Raw genomic sequence first — 23,383 nt, 5'->3', positions numbered from 1 at the left:
TCTAAAAGTGCCCTTCATCGTCTCTCCAGCCTCAGCCTCGTCCCCCTCCTCCTCCTCCACGTCAACCCGGCTGGAGGGTCTGGGCACCACAGCCAGAGCACCCCCTACTTTGGCGGCGACTGCTAATATTGGCCCGACCAGCGGATCATCGGCCGGGCAGCTTCAGCAGAGAGGCTTGGGCACCAGTGACTCCCCGGTCCTCTTTATCCACCGCCCGGGAACTTCGGGGACTACGCAGCGACTAGAGTACAGGTGACTGGGCTTCCCTCCCTCTTGCTGCAGCCTCTGTGTGAGAAACACTGCATGCTGTGTTGAGGCATGGGTGGGCTGGGGGCTTGGGGCAGCTAACAGGATCCCCATTTCTGCAGGAGGGACAGAACCTCTCATGTCAGAGAGAAGGCCCAGGCAAGCTATTCTAAGAATAGCCTCAACTTTGGAGGGGACAGGAAAGACAAGTGGGGAGGGGGCTCCTCTATAGGCTGCACAGAGGCTTTTGCAGGGAAAATAGGTTTTCCTTCACTAATCTGCCAGGCAAAGTGGGAGGGGCAGGGGTGGTGGGTAGGGCTGCTCTTCTCAGCAGGAGTGAACAGCTGTTTTTGCAAATGTAAAAGGCAGGGCTTTTCTGTGTGAGAAGTTTGCAGTTGCTGCACCTCCCCCCCACCCCCACCACAATCCCAACCAAAGACAAACAGGAGACTGTGCAGAGGGGCCAGGGGCCCGAGATTTTGGAGTAGTTTTTTTTATACCATTTTAGAAGTAAAGCTTCCCCCCCTCTCCCCACTCCTACACCTCCCAACCATAACCAAAGAATCCCACTAAGTAATTGGAAAGGAGATTGAGGAGGAGGACAATGAAGGGCCATACACCTTGGTACCCCCACAGCAGGACTGAAAGAGTAAAGCTCCTCTCTCCCTGAAGGCCTGCCCGGTTCTCCTGGTGCCTCTCCTGCCCACAGAACTGTGTGCTGGGGCAAGGGCAATTTCCTGGGGCTGTGCATAATTCTGCACATGAAGTTTCTCTCCCCTCCACCCGGGGGTCCCAGACTTCTCCATACAGCCAATGTGGTGTCTGTGGTGACAGGTTTCATTTCCCAAGGGAAGCCCAGTGTCCCACCCCAAGGCTGCCATCCAGCTGATTTCTTCATACAGAACTGTGTCCTTTGGTTTATACCTGGCCCCCTCCTTGCTTCCACCCAAGGTGGGAATGTTGGAGTGGGTGGGGGTGTCATATAGTGTGCTGTGATCCCCCAAGGCAAGCCTTTTGTGTGCAGCCCCCACCCCATGCCCAGGCAGAAGTCCACACCAGCCAGGAAGGGGCAGCCCACCCAACAGAAGGGTCTCTTGCCTCTTCATGGGCAGGCACCTTTGCAGGCTTGGCTCCTGGGAAGCCCAGCTCTAGGTGAACTGTGGGCCACTTTCCTCTTCCCTTGTCCTTTGAAAAAGGGGGAGCTAGGCAGCCAGAGGGACAGGAAGGGGAACTGCCACCCAAAACCCTGGCAAGGTGACATGCAGGCCTTCCCACTGAACAGCCAGGGGACAGGGAGGAAGGGACGGTGCTCCGGCTTGGGGCAGGTTTGTTTTAAAAGTGCTCATCTCAGGAACACCTTTGTATTTTCCCCAGGGGCCGAAGAGTCACTGCAGAACTCCTTGAGGAGGAGGTGGATCCCAAGCCCCAAGGTCCTGCATCTCATCCAGCAGAGCCCCCTGCCCAGGCTGCCCCCCAGCCGGAGCCACAGCCCCAGTCACTGCCCGACCCGCAGCCGGCCAGAGCCGCCCGAGAACCCAGCCCGGAGGTGAGCTGCTGCGGCCTGTGGCCCAGGCGGTTGCCGCGCGCTCAGAACTGAGGCCCGCAGCCAGCCCCAGCCCCACAGAGGTGAGTGTCTTCAGACCCCCAGGGCAGGGCTGAGGTGTCCACTGGCTTCGTTCTCCAAGTGTCAGCTCCCGGCAGAGGCCTCCTTTCCTTAGGTTCATGGAGCAACCCCCCCACCAGGCCCAGGGAAGCTGGGGTGTATTCAGAGTCACACCGCAGGCATCTGTGATTCAGGGGGTCTGGTCTGCTCCGCTCCGGGTGGGTGTCGGTCCCTGGGTCGCTCAGGTGTGGGCACAGCCGCTCCTTGCAGTCTGGGCTCCTCTGGGGGTCCTTGGAGGGGAGCTCCTGGCCAAAGAAGGGCAAGGGAGGAGGAGGGAGCAACCATGGGAGAAGGGGAGGACAAGGACAAGGTGGGGACAGAATTGGAGGAAGGAGAAAACAAGCGGGTGGGGGGGAGAATTCATCAATTGGGGGGGGCAGCAGGAGCCCCCAGGCAAGCTGGCTTCTGCTGGGGCACCTGAGACCCAGGTCCTTCCCTGCCCTGGGCTGCTGGGCTGTGGGGCCTCACACCAGTGGCTTGACCTCTCTGTGTCCCCATTTGTCAAAGTGGGTGGCAGTCTCAGACTCCTGGCTGTTCAGTTGTGAGGAGAAAGGGAGGTCGTGCCCCATGGGCGGGAGGCAGAGGGACTCTTGAGTGCTGCGGCCATAGGAGCCCCGGTGTCGCGATTCCATTGTGTTCGGCCAGAGGGGCTTCCTGTGTGTGTGAGTGGGGGTTGGGGGGGGGGGGACTAGAAAGGCCCTCAGGCCAGAGTGCCTGGGACACTTCTGAAGCAAGCTCGGTGGTGGTGGCCACGCCGGTTCACGGACAAGGTACTGGGGTGGGGGCACAGGCTGAGCTGCCCTGGAGGGGTGCTCTGCTCCAGGGTCCTGGGGAGCTTCGGAAGTGGGGGCGGGGTGGGTCTGTGTCCTTGCGCTGGACCCCAGAAGTGACTGAGGCCACCCTTCAGAGCGGGGGGGGAGGGGAACCCAGCAGGTGACCCCCTTCTAGATTGGTTGGCCCATCTGAGAGACAGGCCATGAATGTTCTTTTTAAGAGGTGTCTTTATTTCCGACACTACAGAAAACAGTACAATAGTGGCCTTGCCTGGGTCCTTCCCCAGCACGCCTACTCAGCCCCCCCCCCACGTCCCCCACCCAGCCCCTAACCCCTACCTACTTTTGGCTTTGGTTTATGGAACAGTGGCTTGTGGCGCCTTTGTGCCTTGGGCGGCTTGAGCCGTCGTCGGGTCCTGGTGGTTCCGGCTGGGTTCTTGGTCCCTCGCTTCTAGCCGGGGCTGACGCTGAGCCGGGGTCCCTCCTGGAGCCCAGTGCAAGGTCTGAGCCTCAGCGGCCGGTGCCCTGCGGTGGGTGAGGGAGGGGTGCTCAGAGACCCTCGGAGAACAGAGCAGAGTTTGCAGAATCCTGGGCTTGGTCCCAGGGAGCGGGAGCAGCCAGCTCAGAGCCAGAGCTGTGGGAGGACACCGGGAAGGAGAAAGGCTGCCTGCTGGGAGCAGGGGAGTGAGGGAGCCGGGAGGCGGGCTCGAGAGCAGCCGCAGGCCTGGGGCGTAGGGGCCAGGCTCTTAGGGTGAGTCCAAATTTGGGGGGGATGATTATTCTCTGTGGAGCATGGGTTTGCGGTCTGCAGGGAGGCTCGTGCTGCCGCCGGGGCTGGAGCAGGGCAGGGGGGAGGGTGGCTGGCGCTAGGGCTGAAGTTCTGCCAGCCAGGCTCTGGGCAGGAGAGACCCCAGTCCCGCAATATGCTCGGGCTACTGCAGTTCCCTTCCTACCGTGGAGGGCCGGAAGTCGGGGAGAGCCTGACGCTGTCCTGGCTGGGGGCAGCCAGCGCCTTTTTTGAGCCCTAGGGTGACCCGGATCTGCCCCTTCCAAGCCTGCCCCTTTAGCCACACTTTTGACTAAATAAGGCGAGGGTTCAGCGGGCAGCCCCGCGGGGTAGAGAGCGCATGTGCACCCCCCCTCCTTGCCCCCGTGGCTCAGCCTGGCACCCCAAAGTGGCCTCAGCCTTCCTACCTCCAAGGTCCAGACAGAGGCCAGAGGGGCACGTCTCCAAGCACCGGGCAGAGGCTTCTCCAGGACAGGCTCCTGTGTGGGCAGAAAGCAGGGGAGGGACCCACTGAGAGGCTGCTGGTGTGGTTGCCCCCCCATCACCCCCAGCCAGGGGGAAAGCCCACGCTTTGGAAAGGGGCTCTCACGTCAGCACCCCATCCCACTCCCAGCCTGGGAGCAGGCCTGGAGGAAAGGTGGGGGGCCCAGAGCAGAGCCACAGGGAGCCCTGTGTTTGTCCATAAGCAGAGGCCCTCCGGAGGATGTGGAATCTGCTCTGGGCTCCCAGGGACCCAGTTCCCTACCCCCAAATTCACAGGTCTCCACGCAGTGGGGAGCGACTTCAAGGCACCCAAGGCTTCTCTGCTGGAGGCCCTCTCCTCACCCTCCCTCCGTCCCCAGGCACACCCCACACCCGCACAGGCCTGAGAGCCAGGGGCGCGGGAGGCTACAAAGCTGGTGGAGGGGGGAGGGGGCGGTGATGGGGGGGGCAGGCCAGATGTTCTTGGAATGGGACACGGGGTGATTGATGCGGACTGGAATTTGAAGGGGGAACATTCCCCACGTGCCTGGGGCTCTGGGTGGAAAATGGGCTGTTTTTCATGGTGGTGGTGGTGGGGGGGGAGTCTCCCTGTCTTGCCAAAATAACGTGAAGAGTCCCGCACCTGTCCAATGGCATTAACCCCTGCCTTCCCAGAATGTCAGGCTTTGAGCCGCCCCCTTCTAACTGGGGTCCTTCTGTGGGGTGACAGTGGGGACAAGCGATGCCCGCTGGAGGGGCCCCAGGATCCCCACCATTTCTCTGTCCCCCAGCAATGCCTTCTTCCTGGAAGCTCCGTACCCCTCAGATGCCCCCCAAGGGTCGCTACCCCCCACCTCAGCAGTGCTCAGTTCCGAGGTGGTGACCGTGTTCGTGCCAGCGGCGCCTTGCGCCTGCGCTGCTTCAACACTGGCTTGTGAGCGACTGGGCTTTCCCAGCCGGGACAGCGAGGCTCTGCGTGAAAATTCTCTTTGAGAAAACGAAAGGAGACCCCTGGCGCCCCGGCCACCGTGCAGGGCTGCCCCCATTCCTTCTCCCCGATGTCTCTCCTCTTCTTCCCCCTTCCCTCCCCTCCTTCGTGTCACCCAAGCAAAACTGGTTTCGCCCCTGTGTGGGGACTGGTTAAGGCCCGAAGGGTGCTCGCGGAGCGCCTCGGCGCGCGGGGGTGGCCGTCTGGGGTGCTCCCGGGCCCCCAAGCCGAGCCGGGGACGAGCCTGCCCGCGGCGGCCGCCCGGCCGCGGCTTCGCCTAGGCTCGCAGCGCGGGAGCGCGTGGGGCGCGGCGGCGGCGGGGAGCGCGGGGCCGTCCTCGGAGGCGGCCGAGCGGGGAGCCGGGAGCCCCCGGAGCGCCGGGGCGCCGCGTCCAAGTCGCTCCCTCGCGGCTCCCGGGTTCCTCCCTTCCTCCCGACGCCTGCTCGGCCGGGCTGCCGCCGCACGCGCGCTCACGGCGGCCAGAAGGCCAAAGAAAGAGCAGCGATACTCCTTCCGGGGCGCGCGCCCCGGGGAGCCCCGCGCTACCTGCCCGCGCCGCCCGCGCCCGCGGCCCCCGGGGAGGGCGCCACTGCTCCGCGCGCGAGCCCCCAGACGCGGGGGAGCGGCGGCGGCGCGGCGCCTCCCCGGCCCCGGGAGCTCCGCCACTCCCATGCGGCCCTCCACCTCCGGGGTCCCAGCCCACCGAGCGACCTCCCTGCTCCCACCAAACGCGGACGTAATTTTTTCTGGGATCCTCCGGATGTAAGGCTTGCTCCCAGGTCCTCCAAACACATCCAGCATTTCCCCAGGCCACAAGAATTTTCTTGGACATCAATTTCCGGGGACCTCGAGAAAAGCAAGCCCCCCGCTGGCTTCCCCAGATTCACCTAGTGTCCTGGAACCCCAGACTCATTGGGCAGGCTCTTAACAGCCTTATATACCATGCTCCATACCCCAGCGGTTTACACACCGCCAACCCGGGATCCCCTACAATTTCAACGTTAACCCCGGGTCCTGTGGTCACGCTGACCAATTTGCCTGGCTCCCCAGAAGGCGGACAGTGTTTTTCTGGCACTTAGGTGCCGTCTCTCCGAAACAAGTGGAGCTTTTTCCCTGTGCCTCCATAATTTTGGACCTTAACTGCAGGGTCTCCCAAGCTAGTATACTTGTCCCAGTTCTGGCTCCCCAACACTGAAGCCCTGTTCCCCGGGCTCACCACAGTTTAGGACGCTGTCTGCGGGGTTCCACAAATTTATCGGCATCAGCCCGGGTTCCCTAAATTTTACACAAAGACTCCCAGGTCCCCCCAATGCACGAAGCAATTTTCCCAGAACCCTCAGAGTTTGAACGTGGCTTCCTATTCCTTTCCTAAAATTGAGGCATTGCACCCAGCGCACACCAGGCCCTTTTCTCAATCCTAAATAGTCTGCGCTCTGGTTTCCTGACTTCCACAAAGTTGGGAGGATGATTTCTGACCCCCAGATCTCATTGAGCAATATTTTTTTTGTTGGGGGGGGGATGAAAATTCGGTGAGTTCGTTTACAGGACTCTCCAAGCTTCTGGCCACTAATCAGGTCCCTTACGGATTAGACACTGCACCCAGCCCCGGAAAGCACACTGAGCAATTACTGGAGATGTGCTTCCTTGTGGCCCTGTGGGTTGGGCAGATTCCCCTGGGTCACACCACGCAGGAAACAAACCCTTTGCACAAAGCCTACATCTCCTCGTACCAGGCTCTGTTGGGTGTCCCCAGTAACCAAATATTGGGAACATGTTCTCTTCACCATACATTTTGAGTATGAAAACATTCCCTGTGTCCCACTGGCTTACTGACAAAAATCCGGATTTTCTGAAATTCAGGCAGTGATCTCAAACCCCAGGATGACACTGGACCCTTTTCCTGATCCATTATATTTGAACATGCTGGGCTCTCTCAAATATCACGTATTGCCCTCCAGGCCCAAAAACACAGTCAGTACTACACTCGGATCACAGAAAGACACTGATTTCTTGGATTCCAGAGCATTCTGTATACCCACAAAGTCACCCAAAATGTAAGCAACATTTCCTGGGTCTCTCACACACTGCAAGCTCCCTGTAGATCACCAATTTTGGACACTGATTCTCCAGGCCTCGAAACCTATGGACTCTTAATCCTTTTTCCCTAAAACTTAGATATTGACCCCCAGTTTTCCTGAGGACACTGAGCAACTTCCCTGGATCTCCAGATTCAAAAATTAGTTTGCTGGGGCCTCCAAATTGAGACATGTCTCCCAGTCCTCCAAAATAAATTGGGACTCCCCCTCCAACAAAACAACTGAGCTTTTTTTGAACATTGATTTTTGAGTCCCCTGATTTTATGACCCTTGCTCCCCAACTCCCCCTAAATTCAGGCAACTTTCCATGCCCCCCCCAAATGAAAATGTCCAGAGATCAAAAAATATCCTAGAAACCCTAGGTCTTATGGGCCTGTGTCCTACAGGCTTCCAGGCTATTACCAGTGGTCCCTGAGATTTAGACATCTGCCTCCATTGGACAATTCCCATGGATCCCCAAAACTTGGGACATGTTTTGCTAGGGTTCCCCAAATGCAGACAGTGACCAAGCAAACAGGATATTTTTTCGTGCTCACCAAAAATAAACTAATTGAAACCAATTAAAAATTAAAATATAAGCGGACATGGATTTTTCTGCATTTCCCAAATATACTGATCACACCCCAGGTTCCCCCAAGTTTAGACCGTGTTTCTTGAGTCTCCAAAGGACACTGTGAATTGGCCCCAGACCATGACAATTAAGGAGGTTACTTCCTTGGTGGTACCGGTTTCCAGGCCACTAATTTTGCATTTCTAAATTGTGGAAGTAAATCTCTACTTCCCTCCACCACACTGAAATTTCCCCTAGATCCCCAAAATGGGTTCAGTGTTTCTCTTCTCCCAATTTCAGATAATGTGCCTCTGAGGTTCCCCCCCCCCCCACGTTTCATGCTAAGAATTTTCTCAGAGTCACCCAAAACCTATCTCCCACAAATTGGCCTGGGGTTCCCCTAAGCTTGTTGACCAAGATGCTGGGTCCCCCATATTTTAGAATCGAATTTCTTGTTCCCTCCCCCCCCCCCCACCCTTTGCACTGAGCAATGTCCCCTGATCCTTCAAACTTGGACCCTGGATCCTGAGTCTCAAATGTTGTCACTGATTACAGTTCCCCACACCAACGGGGCCTCCCTCGGGTCTCCTGCGACGGGACACTAGTGCTCTGAGCCACAAACCAGACAGAGCTCTGACTTGCGTTCCCGACATTTGGGCATTGTTCCCGGCCCGCCGGCAGCCCTCTGCACTTTTTCCAACCCCGCGCGCGGTGGGTACTGGTTTCAGCCTCTCTTCGTCTCCTACGAAGGCCCCCCGAGCTCCTCGGATTTGGGAAATTTCTCTCTCTATTCCCCAACACACTTGGCCCGGCAGCGTGTCCGCCAGGACGTGGGCAGTGCTGCTCCCGCGTCCAGGAAAACGACTGGGCATTGCCCCCAGTTTCCCCCAAATTTGGGCATTGTCCCCGGGTCTTCCAACGGACTGGGCGTTGCCCCCGGACACTGGGGACTGCCCCCGGGGTCTCGCTCACCTTCAGCAGCGTCCACCGCCGCCGCAGAGAGCTCGCTCGCTGCCTCGGCTCCTCGTGCGCCCGCGGACGCAGCTTCCAGCCTCCAGCCTCCAGCTTTGCGGTGAGCTCCCCGCCGCCTCCGAGGCCCCGGCCGGCTTCCCCGCCCGCCCCGCCACCGTCCCGCCGGGGCCGGCGCTCGCCTCGGGCGGCCGCCGGGGACACCAGAACGGGGCGCAGGAGCCTGTTGAGGGCTTGCGGCTCGGCGGCCGCGCTCGCTGGGACCTGGCGCCCCGAAACCTGCGCCGCTTTCGTTTGCTCTTTGCAAAGATCACAATCGTGGGGAAGGTGCCTCGGTGGCCCCAAAGCGGGGAGGGCCGGGCGCTGGGTCGGAGGGACGCCGAGGAGAGGCGCACCCCGTTCGGGCGGTGCGGCGCCTCCAAGTCCGCCGGGCAGGGTAGTCGGGGAGGCGCGCGCTGAGCGCGGGCGAAGTGATTGATGGCGGAGCGAGGGGGCGAGCCGGCGCGGGCTTCCGCCGGCGGCGTCCCCTTCCCCTCGGAGAGGCGCGGGTGGCCGGGGCGCCGAGGGGCAGGCGGGGCGCCGGGGCTTGTGCGTGGTTTTGACTTGGTAAAAATCACGACTTCTTTACGTCGTCCAAACTCTCCAGTAGATGGTTTCCCCAGACCCCCAAATTATCGTGGTGGCCCCCGGGGCTGAACCCGACTCTACGCAAGTCCAACGCACTGAGGACAGGGGAATCATTATCCGGATATTTTGGGTGGGCCGCAAAGGCGAGCTGCTTAGACGAACCCCGGTGAGTTCGGTCATGCAGGTAGGATTTGAGCGCTGTTTCCTTCCCTGCTTTTCCCTCCCCGGCTAGGCGCAGCCGCGGCAGGCCCCACGTCTGGCTCCCATTTGGGCCTGGCGGGGCCGGCCCTCCCCAGGAACCGCACCTGGCGGCCGCCGCAGCTACACCCCGGCTCCCGTGTGGCACCGGGGGGCGCTCAGGCTCCGGCTGCCGCGACTTCAGGCGCCGCGCCTGCTCGGGCAGGTGGCGGCTGCGCGCCCTGCCCGCGCCCGGAGGTTCCTCCTTCCCCTACAGCTCCCCGCGGGACTCGGGGACCCCAGACTCGGCGCCGAACCACCTGCACCCTCACTCTTGATCCGGCGCCCCCGCCGCGTAGCCCCGCGGCGGCGCTAGGGCCTGGGACACCGCCCACCTTTCTCGCTTCGCGCCCCCCGCGTGCGCGAGCCTAGAAACCCCTGGTTCCCCGGAACCCGAAAGGGGGAGCCCCCCAACACTTTAGAACGGAGACTCGGGATTTCTTTCGCATTCTGCCGCTCCCCGCCCCCAACCCAATCTCTCCGCGAGCACCCCACAGCCCCCCCACCGTCGCCCCCGGACCCGGGGCCCCCCAGCCCCTCGCCCTCCCTTGCTCGAGCTGCAGGGGCGGTCCGGAGGGCGGGGCCAGCGCCCCGAGGGCGCCCATTGGCGCGGGCGCGGGGCCAGCGGGGCCCGAGCGGGCGCCGCGCCGCGGGGTGGCGCGGCTATAAGAGTCGGGCGTTGGCGCCCGCAGTTCGCCTGCTCTCCGGCGGAGCTGCGTGAGGCCAGGCCGGCCCCCGGCCCCCCCCTTCCGGCCGCCCCCGCCTCCTGGCCCACGCCCGCCCGCGCTCGGCCCGCCAGCGCCTCCATCCGGCCGGCGGTCCCGCGTCGTCGCCGCCCGCTGCCACGCTGCTGACTCCCGCCTTGGGCGCCGTCGGCGGGGCCGCGCTCCGCCGGGCCTGCGGATCCCCGCCGCCTCCTCTTCCATCTACCTCAACGCCCTCCCCGCTTCGCCCGAGGAGGCGGTCCCCCCCGCAGGCAGTCCGGCTCGCAGGCCGCCGGCGTTGTCATCCCCCGCGCTGCCCCCAGCCCTCCCCGGCGCGCGGCCCGCCGCTTCCCTCCTCGCCGCGTCCCGAGCGGCTCGGAGCCGCCACCGCCACCCCCCCACCCAGGGCCCGGGCTAGCGACGGCAGAGGGCTCCGTCGGCCCAATCCGAGCTGGGCGTCCGTGGCCCGGGCGACCCTCCACTCCGCCCCCCTCAGCACCTTCCCCGGCCCTCGACGTTGCGCCCTGCCCTCGCTTCTCTGTGCTCCCCCGTCCCCTCTCCAGCCTCTGGTCCCGGCGCCCGCTCTCTGCTCTCCCGCAGCCTGCCCTTCGCTCCCTCCCGCCCCCCCCAGCTCCTCGCCTCCGACTCCCTCCCCCTCCACGCCCGCCCTCTCGCCTCGCCGTCCCGAAGTGGATTAATTATACGCTTTCTGTTTCTCTCTGCGCTGTTCTCCCCCGCTGCGAGCCTGCCCGCCTCTCGCTGTCCTCTCTCCCTCTCGCCCTCTCTTCGGCCCCCCCCTTCACGTTCTCTCTGTGTCTCTCACTATCTCTGCCCCCCTCTATCCTTGATACAACAGCTGACCTCATTTCCCGATACCCTTTCCCCCCCTAAAAGTACAACATCTGGCCCGCCCCAGCCCGCAGACAGCCCGCCCTCCCCAAACGATCAGACGAGTCCCCCCCCAAAAATAAGCCATCCCCCCGTTCTGCCCCGTCGCACATTCGGCCCCCGCGACTCGGCCAGAGCGGCGCTGGCAGAGGAGTGTCCGGCAGGAGGGCCAACGCCCGCTGTTCGGTTTGCGATACGCAGCAGGGAGGTGGGCGGCAGCTGCGCCGGCTTCCAGGTAAGCGGCGTGCGGGCCGGCCGGGCGGGGAGAGGGACCCGGGCAGGCCCGGGGTGGGGGTCTGGGGGTCCGGCTCCCTGCGGCGAAGCCCGCGCTCTCCCCTGCGCCGCCGAAGTGGGGGTGGGTGGGTAGGGGCTTCGGGAAGTGCCGGGGAGGTGTGAGCTGTCTGCAAAGGCGACTTCCTGGTCGGTTTGTGGGTGCAGGGGGGTGTTGCTGAGAGTCTGCGATCCGTGCCGTGTGGGGGAGGGCGCTGTCCCCCAGGGTGTTGGGTAATGAGGAGGGGCGCAAGGCTCAGAAACCCACCCTGGTATGTTGACTCCGTGCCAGCAAGACTGAAGGGGGAAAACGGGGTGGGCGGGGCCCGGATGGAAGAGGGGGCGAGCTGGCAAAAGGCTCAGACGAGGCGCCACATTTGCAGTTGGCCCCCACACACAGACGCCCCCCCTTTCCTTGTCCCCAACATTTCCACCCAGGAATCTGGGGAGAGGGGCTGGTTGGAAGCTCAGATGAGCAGGAGCGTACAGCCCATAGAGGGTAACTGCCCCTGCCCAGTGGGCAGATGGAACTTTCCATACAAGGAGGTGTAAAGCAGCCCCCCCTTCTTCCCCTCCCCCCCCACATTGCCTTGTGCCTAGATGGGCTGGGGGTGCAGGATGAGCCCCCACCCCCACCCCGCGGTGCTTCGCGGAGGGATGGTCCAGGGCTAGCTGTTGGGGGTGCAGGAGAGAAGGGACTGGCTGGGAGGACGGAGGGGGCGGGAGCAAAGGGGGCGGGGGGAGTGGTCAGCAGGGAGAGGGGTGGGGGGTAGGGTGGAGCCCGGGCTGGGAGGAGCCGGCTCAGACATAAAAGCTGGAGCACTGACCAGCTAGCAAACTGGACATTAGCTTCTCCTGTGAGGCAGCCTTCCAGCCTCCTCCTCCTCCTCCTCCTCTTCCTCCTTCTCCACCAGTCCCAGCAAGCCTCCTGTCCAGCTGCAGGTAACCAGGGCTGTTGAGCGAGGACCCCTCTGCCCGCCCGCTCCGGCCTGCTCGCCTGCTGATGGCCTCGGGCCTCAGCCCCTCCACCTCTCCTCTCTGCCTCTATCCTCCTCACCCCTACCCTCCCTCCTCCCCTGCCTCCTCCGGGGCTTGCTTACCTGGCCCACACCTCTGCCTGCCTCGTGCCTCTCCTCATCGGGCCTCTGCTCTCTGCGGGTGCTCTGGACCGGACCCCGCACTGGAGTGGCCGGGCTTGCAGAAGGACGCAGCTGCCGCTCGGCCGGCGCCCAGTCGCTAGCTGGCCAAATTGTTCCTAGAATTTGGAAGGGGGCAGCAGCGGGGGCAGCCTGGGAGCCTGGCTGGGGCCGGGGCTAGGGCAGGAGGAGGTGAGCAGGGTGGCACTTTAGATCCTTCTGTGGATCTGGCCACTGCTCTTCATCCAATTTCAGCGGAGGCTGCGCTCCCTTCTTATTCCCCCTTCTCTCCTGCACGATTTCTGGCATCAGAAAATTCCCTGGGCCTCCCATGCAGCAGCCGGGCTCCAGGCTGGGAAGGGGCATGCTGCTTGGACCCCCCATGCCCACCTGGTGTGGAGCCTGGGAGGGGCACCTCTGGGCAGGCTGCCTGGCCCCTGGCTTGGGTAGCATCAGGGTGCCAGGGGCTCAGAGGCCCTGGGCCGTGACTGTCGCCCCAGAAGGGGTTTGTACCTGGGCCAGCGGAGGGCAGGCTGGGGCTGCCTGCCTGGATGTGTGTGTGGGGGAATCCACTTTCTGGAGGGAGCAGGGGCAGCTTGCTGTATCCACAAGAGAGCCTGAGGCCCCTCCTGAGCCCCCCACCCCTGGAGGGGCCTTGTTAACCCTTGCCCAGGGCCTGCAGCTGCACACCGTGTGCAGGGGGTGTGTCCTTCCAGGTCGGGCTCCAAGGACCTGGGGTCCAGCCTCCAGGTGGCCTGACCTGTTCTCTCCAACTCCCAGGGTGGGCTTTGGTACCCCCGTGGGGGAGAGGGTCTGGTGATCCCAGAGAGACCTCGAGGCCCTGGGTGCTGTCATGCCAGGAGTGCAGAGGAGCCTTCTAGTCTTTGTGTCTTGGGGTGCCCAGGGCAGGCTGGAGTGGAGGACTGAGCGATTCAGGAGAACAAGGCCCCTGGGAGTGTGGTTGGCACCATGCAGTAACCACCGGATCCTTGACCTGAGCTTTGCGCAGCCACAGGCTGGGAGGGTGGGGGAGGGGGCAGGGGTGGGACTGGCCCAGCAGGACCCCCTGCTGCTTGCGGGGGCGCGGGAGGGTGGTCGTCTGGGATGCACATGCTCTGTGGTGGGGTGGGGCTGTCTGCCATCTTGGCTGATGCTGGGAGGTCTGAGGAGTGGCCACTGCCCTTTGCTGGCCCCGCCCCCATGACTTCATAGGACAGAGGCCAGGTTCAGTGTCCAGCACTGGCCCCCGCAGCTCCGGGTGTGGCCGAGCCCCTGCAGTGGTGACGATGGGGAGGATCACCCCCATGTGAAATTGCTGACCAGCAGTTGGTACGGATCAGAGACGTGCTTCACACAGGTCCACTCAGCCTTGGGGCCACCGCGCACCCCGCCTTGGGCGGTGGGAGCACGTGTGATTTCTGTAATTAAAGTGGTCACATTTAGGAGGACACCATGCTCTAAACCGAACTTGGAATTAGGAGATGGCTAGGAGGGTGTCTCCGTCGGAGTCGGGGCGGCCTCTGGCCCTGGATGTGGCCTGGGAGGGCAGGCTCATGGCCTCATCTCTCCGCCCCCAGATGCCGATGGGGGTCCCGATGGGGAAGCCGATGCTGGTGCTGCTGACCTTCTTGGCCTTGGCCTCGTGCTGCTTTGCTGCTTACCGCCCCAGTGAGACCCTGTGCGGCGGGGAGCTGGTGGACACCCTCCAGTTTGTCTGTGGGGACCGCGGCTTCTACTTCAGTAAGTAGCTCAACGTGCGGTGGGGCAAGGGGGAGGGCGTACACAGCAGGTGCTCAATAAATGCTGGAGTCCTCCGCACCATTTCCCAGACGCCCAGGGATACCCTCCGGGATGCCTGGTGTGGGGGGCCAGGTGGAGGGAAGCCACTGCAAGGTGGCGACCCCAGGCTCTCTTGTTCTGAGGCTTCACGAGCACAACTGTGTCCACATTTATTGGGCACCTGCTCTGTGCCCGGGTGGTGCTCACACCCCTGATTTTCCTGCAGCATGACTCAAAGTAGAACACTCTCCTCCCAGGAAGGGTGGGATCTGCGTGGGGGCCAGAGCATGGCAGGAGTGTGGGTGGGGGTGCAGGGTGGGCTGGACGGGGTTGGGGGTAGGCCCTAGCAGGGAGGAGGACTTACCCTCCCTGCCTCCCTGGGACCTGCTTGCGGGCAGGGCTGTGAGCACTGAAGTTCCCCCCACATTTTCACGGTGCCTGACATTTTGACAGTGGGATTATCTGATTTAAAGTTAGATAAAATGGGTCGGAGACCAGTAAGAACAGAAGCGTCTGCCCGCACACCCACATGGGGGTGGGGGAAGAGAGGAGTGCCTGCCTACACAACAGCACTGGGGGAGGGGACGTGCACCCCAGGGGCGAGCCACAATGTGGGGTGCCCACCTGCCCGCCCAAGGGCTCTTGGCTTGTTCCTCCTGCTTCTCTCTTGATTTTCAACCCCCGGCGGACTTTCCCTGAGACCTCTGCTTCTCCTTGCCTCGTCCCTCTGTGGGACCCCCAAGTTGGAGGTGACCTCTTCCTCAGGGGTGTGGGCCCTTGCCCTCACCTCCCAGAAAGCTGGGCCTCAGTTTCCTCATCTATAGGATGGGGGGGGGAGTGTTTATCTGGATAACAGGAGGAACGGGGGCGGAGGGCAGGCCCAGGCCGACCCTGAGGGTGGGGTGGGTGGGGGTGGGGATGTGACTGGGGTGAGTTGGCCACCGCCCTCACGGTCAGACCCAGCCCTCCTCCCGTGGCATCCCCCTCTGTAGCCTCAACTTACCCACAGACACCAGCCTTGGATTCTCAAAGCTTCTCTCTGAAAAGCTCTCCTGCTTGTCCTTGCTTCTGAAACCCTACCCACCCTGGCCTCGCCTGTGCCCTCTCTCGCGCCTGCCTTGTTTGGGGGCAGGAAGTGTAGGGTCTGGTGCCCAGGGAGTGGGTCCCCTGCCGGGAGGGCCGGGCCCCCACCCGCGGGACCTCCTCCCCAGGGCGCCTGCCCTCGGCCCCCCAAGGTGAGGGCCGGGACTCTTCCTCGCAGCTGACCTTGGAGCCTGAGCAGCGGAGGGACGGGGAGGACGGGAGGAAAGGAGGACGTGGTTTCATGCAGGTCCTCACTCCTCCCCTCCCGTCTTCCTCTTCCTCTCCCAAGCCTGCGGCGTCTCGAGGGCTGCGGGCCGCCCAGGCTCCTGCTCTGTTCAGGGACGCCAGTTGCGTCCCAGCCTGGCCTTCTGGACGGGACCCTATGCCCCCCAGCGTGGGGGCTGGACCCCTCGTGGGCGGCCCCCCCCCCCGAGCCGGGCTCCCCCTCGGCACATTTTCCCCACCTCCCTGGGCAGCGGGACCAGGAGGCTGTGTCCACCTTCCACGCGAGCAGGGAGGCACCAAGAGGCCAGGGGCTGGTCCTGGAGCACACACACCCCCACTTCCACTCCTGTCCTTCCTGGGCACCCCGCCTGCCCACTCTCTCCCCCTTCCTCCACGAGGCTGGCTGCCCCTGAAGGCCCGCCCGCCCCCCCGGGTGGTCCTCCTCCTCTCTTCCCCGCCCCGCTCCGGGCGGCCACCGGCCAGAGGCCAGCTCCAGGGGACCGTGCAGCCGGTGCTCAAGTGCGGCTCTCCTTCCCCCTGTGGGACTTCCAGGCAGGCCGGCAAGCCGCGCGAGTCGCCGCAGCAGCCGTGGCATTGTGGAGGAGTGCTGTTTCCGCAGCTGTGATCTGGCCCTTCTGGAGACCTACTGTGCCACCCCCGCCAAGTCCGAGAGGGACGTGTCGACCCCTCCGACCGTGCTTCCGGTAAGAGGGGACCCGGTCTCAGTGTGGGGGGTGTCGCCTCGGAGCCAGGGGACCAGGGCACGTGGCACAGCTGGGGTGCACTCGCCTGGGTGCCATGGGTCCCCGCATTGTGGACTGTGGACGTGGCCGGTCACCCACCGGAGGGTGAGCGTGGAGCCCCCTCAGGCCCCTGGCGAGCTGGGTGCCCCCTGACTGGCCCTTCCCCTCTCAGGACAACTTCCCCAGATACCCCGTGGGCAAGTTCTTCCAATATGACACCTGGAAGCAGTCCGCCCAACGACTGCGCAGGGGCCTGCCTGCCCTCCTGCGCGCCCGCCGGGGTCGCATGCTCGCCAAGGAGCTCGAGGCGTTCAGAGAGGCCAAGCGTCACCGTCCCCTGATCGCCCTGCCCACCCACGACCCCGCGGCCCACGGGGGCGCCTCTCCGGAGGCGTCCGGCAATCAGAAGTGAGCCAAAATGTCGCGTAATTCTGCAAGACGGCACCATCCACCTAGTGCCCTCCTCTTGACCAGGGGCCGTTCCACCGGGCCCCACCTCTGACATCTCTCGGGGTCACGTGCCCTCTGCGGGCTCCCCCATCCCCAGCCCCCGCGCCCCAACCTCCCCATGTCAGGCTCTTCTCTCCTTGGCCCCCTCCATCGGGCTGAGGAGATCCTAGCAACATCTCTAAAAATGTACAAACTCGATTGGCTTTAAATATCCCCCAAAATTACCCCCCAAATTATCCCCAAATTGCACAATCGAAAAACTAAAACTACGAACCTCTAAATCTCACACACACACACACACACACCAGTCCCCTTAAAATGAATTGGCTTTTTAGAAACACCAGGAACGTTAATTAGCTAAAAACAAAAACAAAAAAACCTAAAATTATCAATTGGCTAAAAAAAAACCACCCAAACTGAATTGGCTTAAAAACAATTGGCATCATGAAAGAATTAGGCCCCCGCCCTTTCCTTCTCTTCCCCAGGGACCTCGAGTCAGATTGGCCGTGAGCTCGGGCGCCTGGCCTCCAGGAGAAAGGAAGGGACCCCAAATCTACAGGTAGGCACGTCATGGTCCACTGCCGGCTCTGGCCTCCTCAGGCAAAACTCTGGTCACATTTGGGGAGAATTGGTCATCCTCAGAACAGCAAAGCCCCAGACTCGTTCCTCGCTCTGTTTCCCATCCTTGAAAGTCACCATGGAGCTAGATGGGGGTTCCCAGTGAGACCGAAGGAGGGGAGAACAGAACATGACCACCGAAATTTGTGAAAATAAACTTTAATTGGCACAAACCCCCCTACACCCTAAAATCCATCCTCCCAAAACCCACATATCCTAAAATCTTACATCTCAGTTTCCACCCTTAAAAATACCCACACACCCACCTGCATCCCTGCAGACACGCCCTTACATGCATGCACACACACACACCCTTGTGCACGTATGCGCACGCACGCTCACACACATGCACACACACACCCTTATGCACATATGCATACGCCCTTACACGCATGCACACACACACACTTGTGCACGTATGCACATGCACGCTCACACACACATGCACACACACACCCTTGTGCACATATGCACATGCACGCTCACACACACACATGCACACACACGCACACCCTTGTGCACGTATGCACACGCACGCTCACACACACATGCACACACACACCCTTGTGCACGTATGCACATGCACGCTCACACACACGCACACCCTTGTGCACGTATGCACACGCACGCTCACACACATGCACACCCTTATGCACGTATGCACACGCATACACACACACATGCACACACACCCTTGTGCACGTATGCACACGCACGTTCACACACACATGCACGCACACACCCTTGTGCACGTATGCACACGCTCGCTCACACAAACATGCACACACACACCCTTATGCACGTATGCACACGCTCGCTCACACACACACGCACACACACCCTCAACACACATATATGCGCACACACTCACACGCACACACACGCATGCACACATGCACACGCACACCCTCCCACACACGCACACTGTCATGCACACACACACCCTCACGCCCATGCACGCACGCACACAGATGGGTGAACCCAGCATGGTGCGGCTCAGACAGCATTCTATCTCAGACGCTTCTCTAAGCTGTTCGTTGGTGAGGTTTTCATGCCCTGTGCTCCCCTCCTGACCCCTGGGATGCGCTCCTCGGGTGGGAGAGGGCGTTCCCCACGGCCCCCGTGGTGTGAGCCCGATGCCCCCAGGCCCCACCAGCATCTGTGCCCTGCACCATCGTGTGGAGCGAGGACCGGGTTTGGCCAGACTGGAGGTGGCTGTAGCCGAGCAGAGACCCAGACGTGCCCTACCGCGGAGCCTGACCCCCTTGGTGTGCTCTTTGAGAAACATCTGGGACCCCCAGCACACCTAGGGACCATCCTTGCTGGCCTCCTAGGGGCCTCTCAGCAATGGGAGGCCCCCCAGGGGGCCAGCAACGATGGTGGGGAGTGTGGGAAGTCTGGCGGTTGGAGGGGCGGGTGGGGGGCAGTGGGGGCTGGGTGGGGGGATGCTCTGGAGTAGGAAGTGGTCCCGCGAGGTTTGGAGGAGAAGAGTCAGGAGTCACAAGTGCAGAATTACAGATCCAATTAGGAGCCCAAATTTACGCCAATTGATCTATTCCCCCCTTTAATTGGTTTCTCCTGGGGCTTTTTTCCTTTTTTTTTTTTGATCCCTCCTTAGCTTTTTACGCGCGCTCACATCAAATTAAACTTACCCCCGTCCCACGTAACAGGGGAGCAGTGACAAAGCAATGTACGGAACCACCACCACCACCACCACCGCGGCCACGCCGCACGTCCTGCTCTCCGCCATTTATCGCCCCGATTCGGTTTTTGTTTTTATCTGTCCCTGTCGCTTGGGTTGAGTCGAGAGTGAGGCCTCCGTGGGGCGCTGGCCACTGCACCCCACGGAGAAGCCAGAGGGAAAGGAGTGGGCCGCTGCCCGGCCTGGCCTTCGGGGACAGTGGCTGGTCCCCGGAGGTCCTGAGGGGCGGAGGAGGGGGTGGGGAGGCATCTCCTCGGTGTCCGGAAGGTGCTCGGAGGCCATCAGGAAAGGGCCCCCGGCTGGCCCAGGCCGGCTGGGGGGGAAGGGGCTGCAGGTGTGTGAGTAGAGGGGCTCCATCGGGCTGGAGCAGGTGGCCGCCTTCCGTGCACTTGGGGAGCCCTCCCCTCACCCCTCGGTGACACCTTGCCCGCCTTCTCAGCACCCTGTCTTGCCCCCAGGAGGCTCAGAGCTCTGCAGGGCGTCCTGGGGCCCAGGCAGGGTGAGGCCGGGGAGTAGGGGAGGTCAGGAGGGTGTAGGCCCTGCAGAGCAAGGAGAGCTGCGAGAGTGGTCCATCGGCTGGGGTTGCTTGGGCCCCGAGGCCCATGGGTCTGGCGGTACCGAACCAGCCACCATCTCGGCGCCTAGGGCTGTGGCAGGGATCCGGGCAGCTGGGAGGTTTACCTCACCCCCGCTTTTGCCCCCAGCGCAGCCCCCCTGCACGACAGCCCGACTAGCATTCTAGAGGCCCAAGGCTTCTGGGCCCCAGCAACGGGGCTGGCACGACCCTGGGGGCGGTACGTGTTAGCCCACCAGCGGCACAGAGGGTCCTTTGGCAGGCGTCCGGGGAATGGGCCATTCGGAACATTGGACAGAGCTGAAAAGAGCCAAATTGTTGTAATTGGGACCCAGACAGATTGGCCTGAGATCCAAAAAGACTCGGAGGCACCCCAAATTGCCTGCCCATCCTGCCAGACGTCCATCCCACCCAGTGTTACATTCTGCCTCTCGTGGGGTGGGTGCTCCAGGGCCGTCTGCCGATGCTCCTCTGTGTCCCCCAGCAAGCAGCTCCCCCAGGGTCCCCAGCCATCCCGACCCGGGCCCCCGTCTGACCTCCCGAGCCCCGGCTGTGGCCGTCCATCTTTTCTCCCCCCTCAACTGTCTTCAGCGGGACCCCCTCTTGGGTCCCCCCCGCCATCGCCTGAAGACCCCCCACGTGCCGAGCACCCAACGTCACCTCACCCACTGTCGCGGTCCATCTGGCAGTGGCCGTGCGGGCCTCAACTCGACCCCTTTAACATGCTCATATTTCTGGCAAAATTCATTGCTTGGGTTTTGTCTTTAACATTTATCGCTCGCAATCCCAATAAAGCATTCAAATTTATCTTGTTCTGAGTCCTCTGCTCTTTCACGCGCCTATGGGGTCAAGGAGGGAGGGGGGCGCCTGGGGGTGCGGGCACCCCTCTGCTGCCTCACAGCACGCTTGGCCAGTGAGAACAGCCTGAAAACCTGCACACTCTCAGCAGCGACCGTGGCCACCTACTTGGGGCCAGGGGCTCTGGGACAATCTTAGCCACCAAATCCTCAAAGATGGGGTGTCCTGTGGCAGGAGGAGCCCCGGGAGGGGTGGTTTCCAGGAGTCACTGATGAGAAGTGAAGTGCCTTCACTGCCAATCCCAGGGACCTCTCCCAGCCTGGGGGAGGGTGCGGGGTGCCCACCAGGTTCTAAAATGTTCTGGAAACTAGCTGTTGCTAGAGATGGGGATTCATGTCGCCTGACGGCCCAGTGGCACACACAGACATGCTCAGCCTCCCCCCAAGATGGAGGCTGCAGCAGAAACCCCCTCCTCAGCCCTGCACCCCCTTCCCCCACTGCTCTGGCCGCCGAGCTTTAGGGTCCCCAGGTTTGTAAGAAGGTGGTGAGGTTGGCATCGGTGACGCTTGAGGCCTGAGCTGGACACCTCCCCGCCCCGTCCCCCGAGCCCTGGGTCTGCAGGTACACCGTGGTGGGTAGAGGGGCGGTGGGGCCAGGCAGCTTTCAGCGAGCAGACTCAGGTCTCTGTCTGGGTTGGGGGAAGGCCTCCCACCCTGAACCCCGTCTTTCTTTCTGTTTCTAGTATTTTCGAGTATTTCCCGGCCTGGTGCTGGGCCGCAAAAGGCTCAAAACAAGTCCTCCAAGGGCTCGGGTGGTGTTCACAGGCTGTCCACGCTCACTGCTCTGAGAATTCCAAGCAGGGGGCTGGGGGGCTGCCTGGAGGAGGTAGGACCAGCCTCCAAGGGTGAGGGAAAGAGCCAGGTGGATAGGGACACTGTGCCCATCTTGGGGCAGCCTGAGGCTGACAGCGGTGAGGGCTGGGGGCCCAGGTGGGGCAGAGGGCCCAGGCTCAGCAGGGCTGGCACACCCCACAGTGAACCACCCTGCCCAGGTCTCCCCACCCTGGAGACCAGGTCTGAGCCTGTCTCCCACCAGCCGGATGCACCACCCGCCCCCGAAGATCCACTGAGCCCTGCCTGGCTCCCCTCGTGGGACCCTTGGGGCACTGGGCTCAGGGTCCTCTTCCTCCCAGCTCTGGGTGAGCCATGCCCCCCCCAGCTGCCCCTACCGGCTACACCCAGGGTCTTTGCTCACAACCTCCTCTCCCTCACTGCAGCCCAGCCCACCCGCACCCCGGCCTGCGCTGGCTTCCCCCAAGACCCCCGCCTCCCCTCCTGAGCTCCTGGCAGCTCCCCGACCCTGTTCCACCCCAGTGCCGAGGCTGCCCTCGCCCCAGCTGCTTGGGCAGCCGAGCCCCAGGTCTTCTGGGATGCCCAGCTTGGCTTTTCTCCCCTCTCACTGGATTAGGGTGGGCCTCAGTCCAAACACAGGTGTCCCTGTGACAGGAGAGAGGGGGCGGGCCCGCGGCGGAGGGGCCGGTGGAGCCCCAGGGCTGGGGGAGGCAGGAGGGAGCCCCCCTGGAGGCTGGCGGGGGGCTCGGCCCTGGGACACCTGCATTTCAGTCCGGAGAGCCGACTTTGGATTCCGGCCTCCAGAATCGGGAGAGAAAGGATTCCGTCCTTCTAGCGGCCCAGCTCGTGGTCACTTAGGAAAATTACATGAGGAGACACCTGCTCTGCCCCAGTTCCTGTTCCAGGTGCTGAGGCCGCTGTGGAGCACAGAGCAGGTGGTGTGCCCATCCTGGAGGAGCCTCGGGTCCACGGTCCCACCACCCCAGGCCGCACCCGGGCACCTCCCTCCGATGGTTCTTGCTGGTCTCCGCTCCGACCACACGGAGCCCCGGTGGTCTTTTAAAACAGCAGAGCAGGCCCACTTCTGCGAAGTCCCCATGAGGACTCCTGGGTCTGGGCAGACTCATGAGCATGTTTCTGCCTCGGGGCCTTGGCACAGGCTTCCTCTGCCCGGGCCGCTTTCCCGCAGACACCTGCCCATCGCCCTCTTTACAGTAAACTCTGCAGACTCGGACTCCCCTCGGGGAAGCCCGCCCCCAGCGCCCTCTCACCAGGGCGATAGGGGCCTCCGTGTCCCCTCACCGCGCAGGATGCAGAGGGTGACTGTGAGTGGTGGGAAGGAGAGGGGCTGTGTGCTGAGCTGGAGACACGGACTAACTTTCTGGGCTACCGACACCCACTTGGGTCTCCGTCCCGCATTCTCACGGAGCTGCAAAGTGATATCTGCTGTGGTCTGCCCAGCTCCCTTGACGTCCTGCAGACCCCTGACCCCGTGTGCGCATGGCCACCCCTTGCCCGCTCCAGGGTGCCCTGCCCTCCCCCCGCAACAATTCAGCCGGTGGACAAAGCCTACAGCTCCACCAGCCCCTGGACACGGCTGCTGCCTGCTCGTCTCCCCTGTGGCTGCCCTTCCATATGCTCTGCCAGCCTGCCGCATGCCACTCTCCCCTTAGGACCCTCCATCGCTCCCATGGGCCACTGGGTAGAGTGCAAACCCCAGACCAGGCTTCCTCTGGGCCTTCAGCACCCGGCACCCCACAGTTCTTCGGTCATTCGCTGAGCCTCCCACCCCAACTTCACATCTGCTGTCTGCTCCCTCCTGGGCCCTTGGGCATCTGCTTTTACCCTGGCAACAGCCCCCCTCCAGCACACCCTCCATCGCTCCGCACGGCGACCACCACCTGCCGCCGGATGAGCCGGGAAGACACAGGGGTGCTGTCGTCGCTGCCCGCGGCGGGGTCCCCCCAAGCCCTCCTGCCCTGTGCAGCCCCAGCGCAGAGCTGGCCAGGAAGGCCCTGGAGGGTGCCCCGAAGGGCTCCAGCACACCCGCCTTTGGGGGCCCCTCACCCAGCTGCTCTCCCTCTCCTTCCTAGAGGCCTCCTTGCCTTGGGCCGCCCGCCTGGCTCTGGCCCCTGGGCCTCATCCCCAACAACCTGTGTCCGCC

General features: G+C 62.9%; 1 protein-coding gene and 1 long non-coding RNA gene across 3 annotated transcripts; one reads left to right on the top strand and one right to left on the bottom strand.

Moving 5' to 3' along the window:
• The first annotated feature begins 1,745 nt into the window (after positions 1-1,745).
• On the top strand, positions 1,746-20,377 carry IGF2 (insulin like growth factor 2). 2 transcript variants are annotated; one of them, XM_078057612.1, is made up of 4 exons: positions 1,746-1,872; positions 13,974-14,137; positions 16,028-16,187; positions 16,399-20,377. In XM_078057612.1, exons 2-4 carry the CDS (start codon positions 13,974-13,976, stop codon positions 16,636-16,638), a joined length of 564 nt encoding a protein of 187 aa, XP_077913738.1. In that variant the 5' UTR covers positions 1,746-1,872; the 3' UTR covers positions 16,639-20,377. The 2 variants fall into 2 exon arrangements, with proteins under 2 accessions (XP_077913738.1, XP_035930631.1); XM_036074738.2 differs by lacking the exon at positions 1,746-1,872 and adding an exon at positions 10,522-11,225 and having other exon boundaries at positions 13,974-14,136; positions 16,036-16,187.
• On the bottom strand, positions 1,799-8,656 carry LOC118524542 (uncharacterized). Its single transcript, XR_004911693.2, has 4 exons — positions 8,538-8,656; positions 3,877-3,948; positions 3,026-3,207; positions 1,799-2,154 (listed from the first exon to the last, which is right to left on the bottom strand). It is a non-coding gene; the product is annotated as an uncharacterized LOC118524542 (long non-coding RNA).
• Positions 20,378-23,383: the final 3,006 nt, after the last annotated feature.

This window comes from Halichoerus grypus, chromosome 11, assembly GCF_964656455.1.
Source record: "Halichoerus grypus chromosome 11, mHalGry1.hap1.1, whole genome shotgun sequence".
NCBI lineage: Eukaryota > Metazoa > Chordata > Mammalia > Carnivora > Phocidae > Halichoerus > Halichoerus grypus.
The sequence above is the reverse complement of the archived record's forward strand: the minus strand, read 5'-3'. Positions and strand labels throughout refer to the sequence as shown.

Bases quoted from the DNA above. Each gene is read 5' to 3' on its own strand.
- IGF2 (XM_078057612.1), top strand. From the start codon at position 13,974: ATGCCGATGGGGGTCCCGATGGGGAAGCCGATGCTGGTGCTGCTGACC. The intron at 14,138-16,027 runs TAAGTAGCTCAA...TCCCCCTGTGGG, and splicing joins GACCGCGGCTTCTACTTCAG to ACTTCCAGGCAGGCCGGCAA. The intron at 16,188-16,398 runs GTAAGAGGGGAC...TTCCCCTCTCAG, and splicing joins CCCCTCCGACCGTGCTTCCG to GACAACTTCCCCAGATACCC.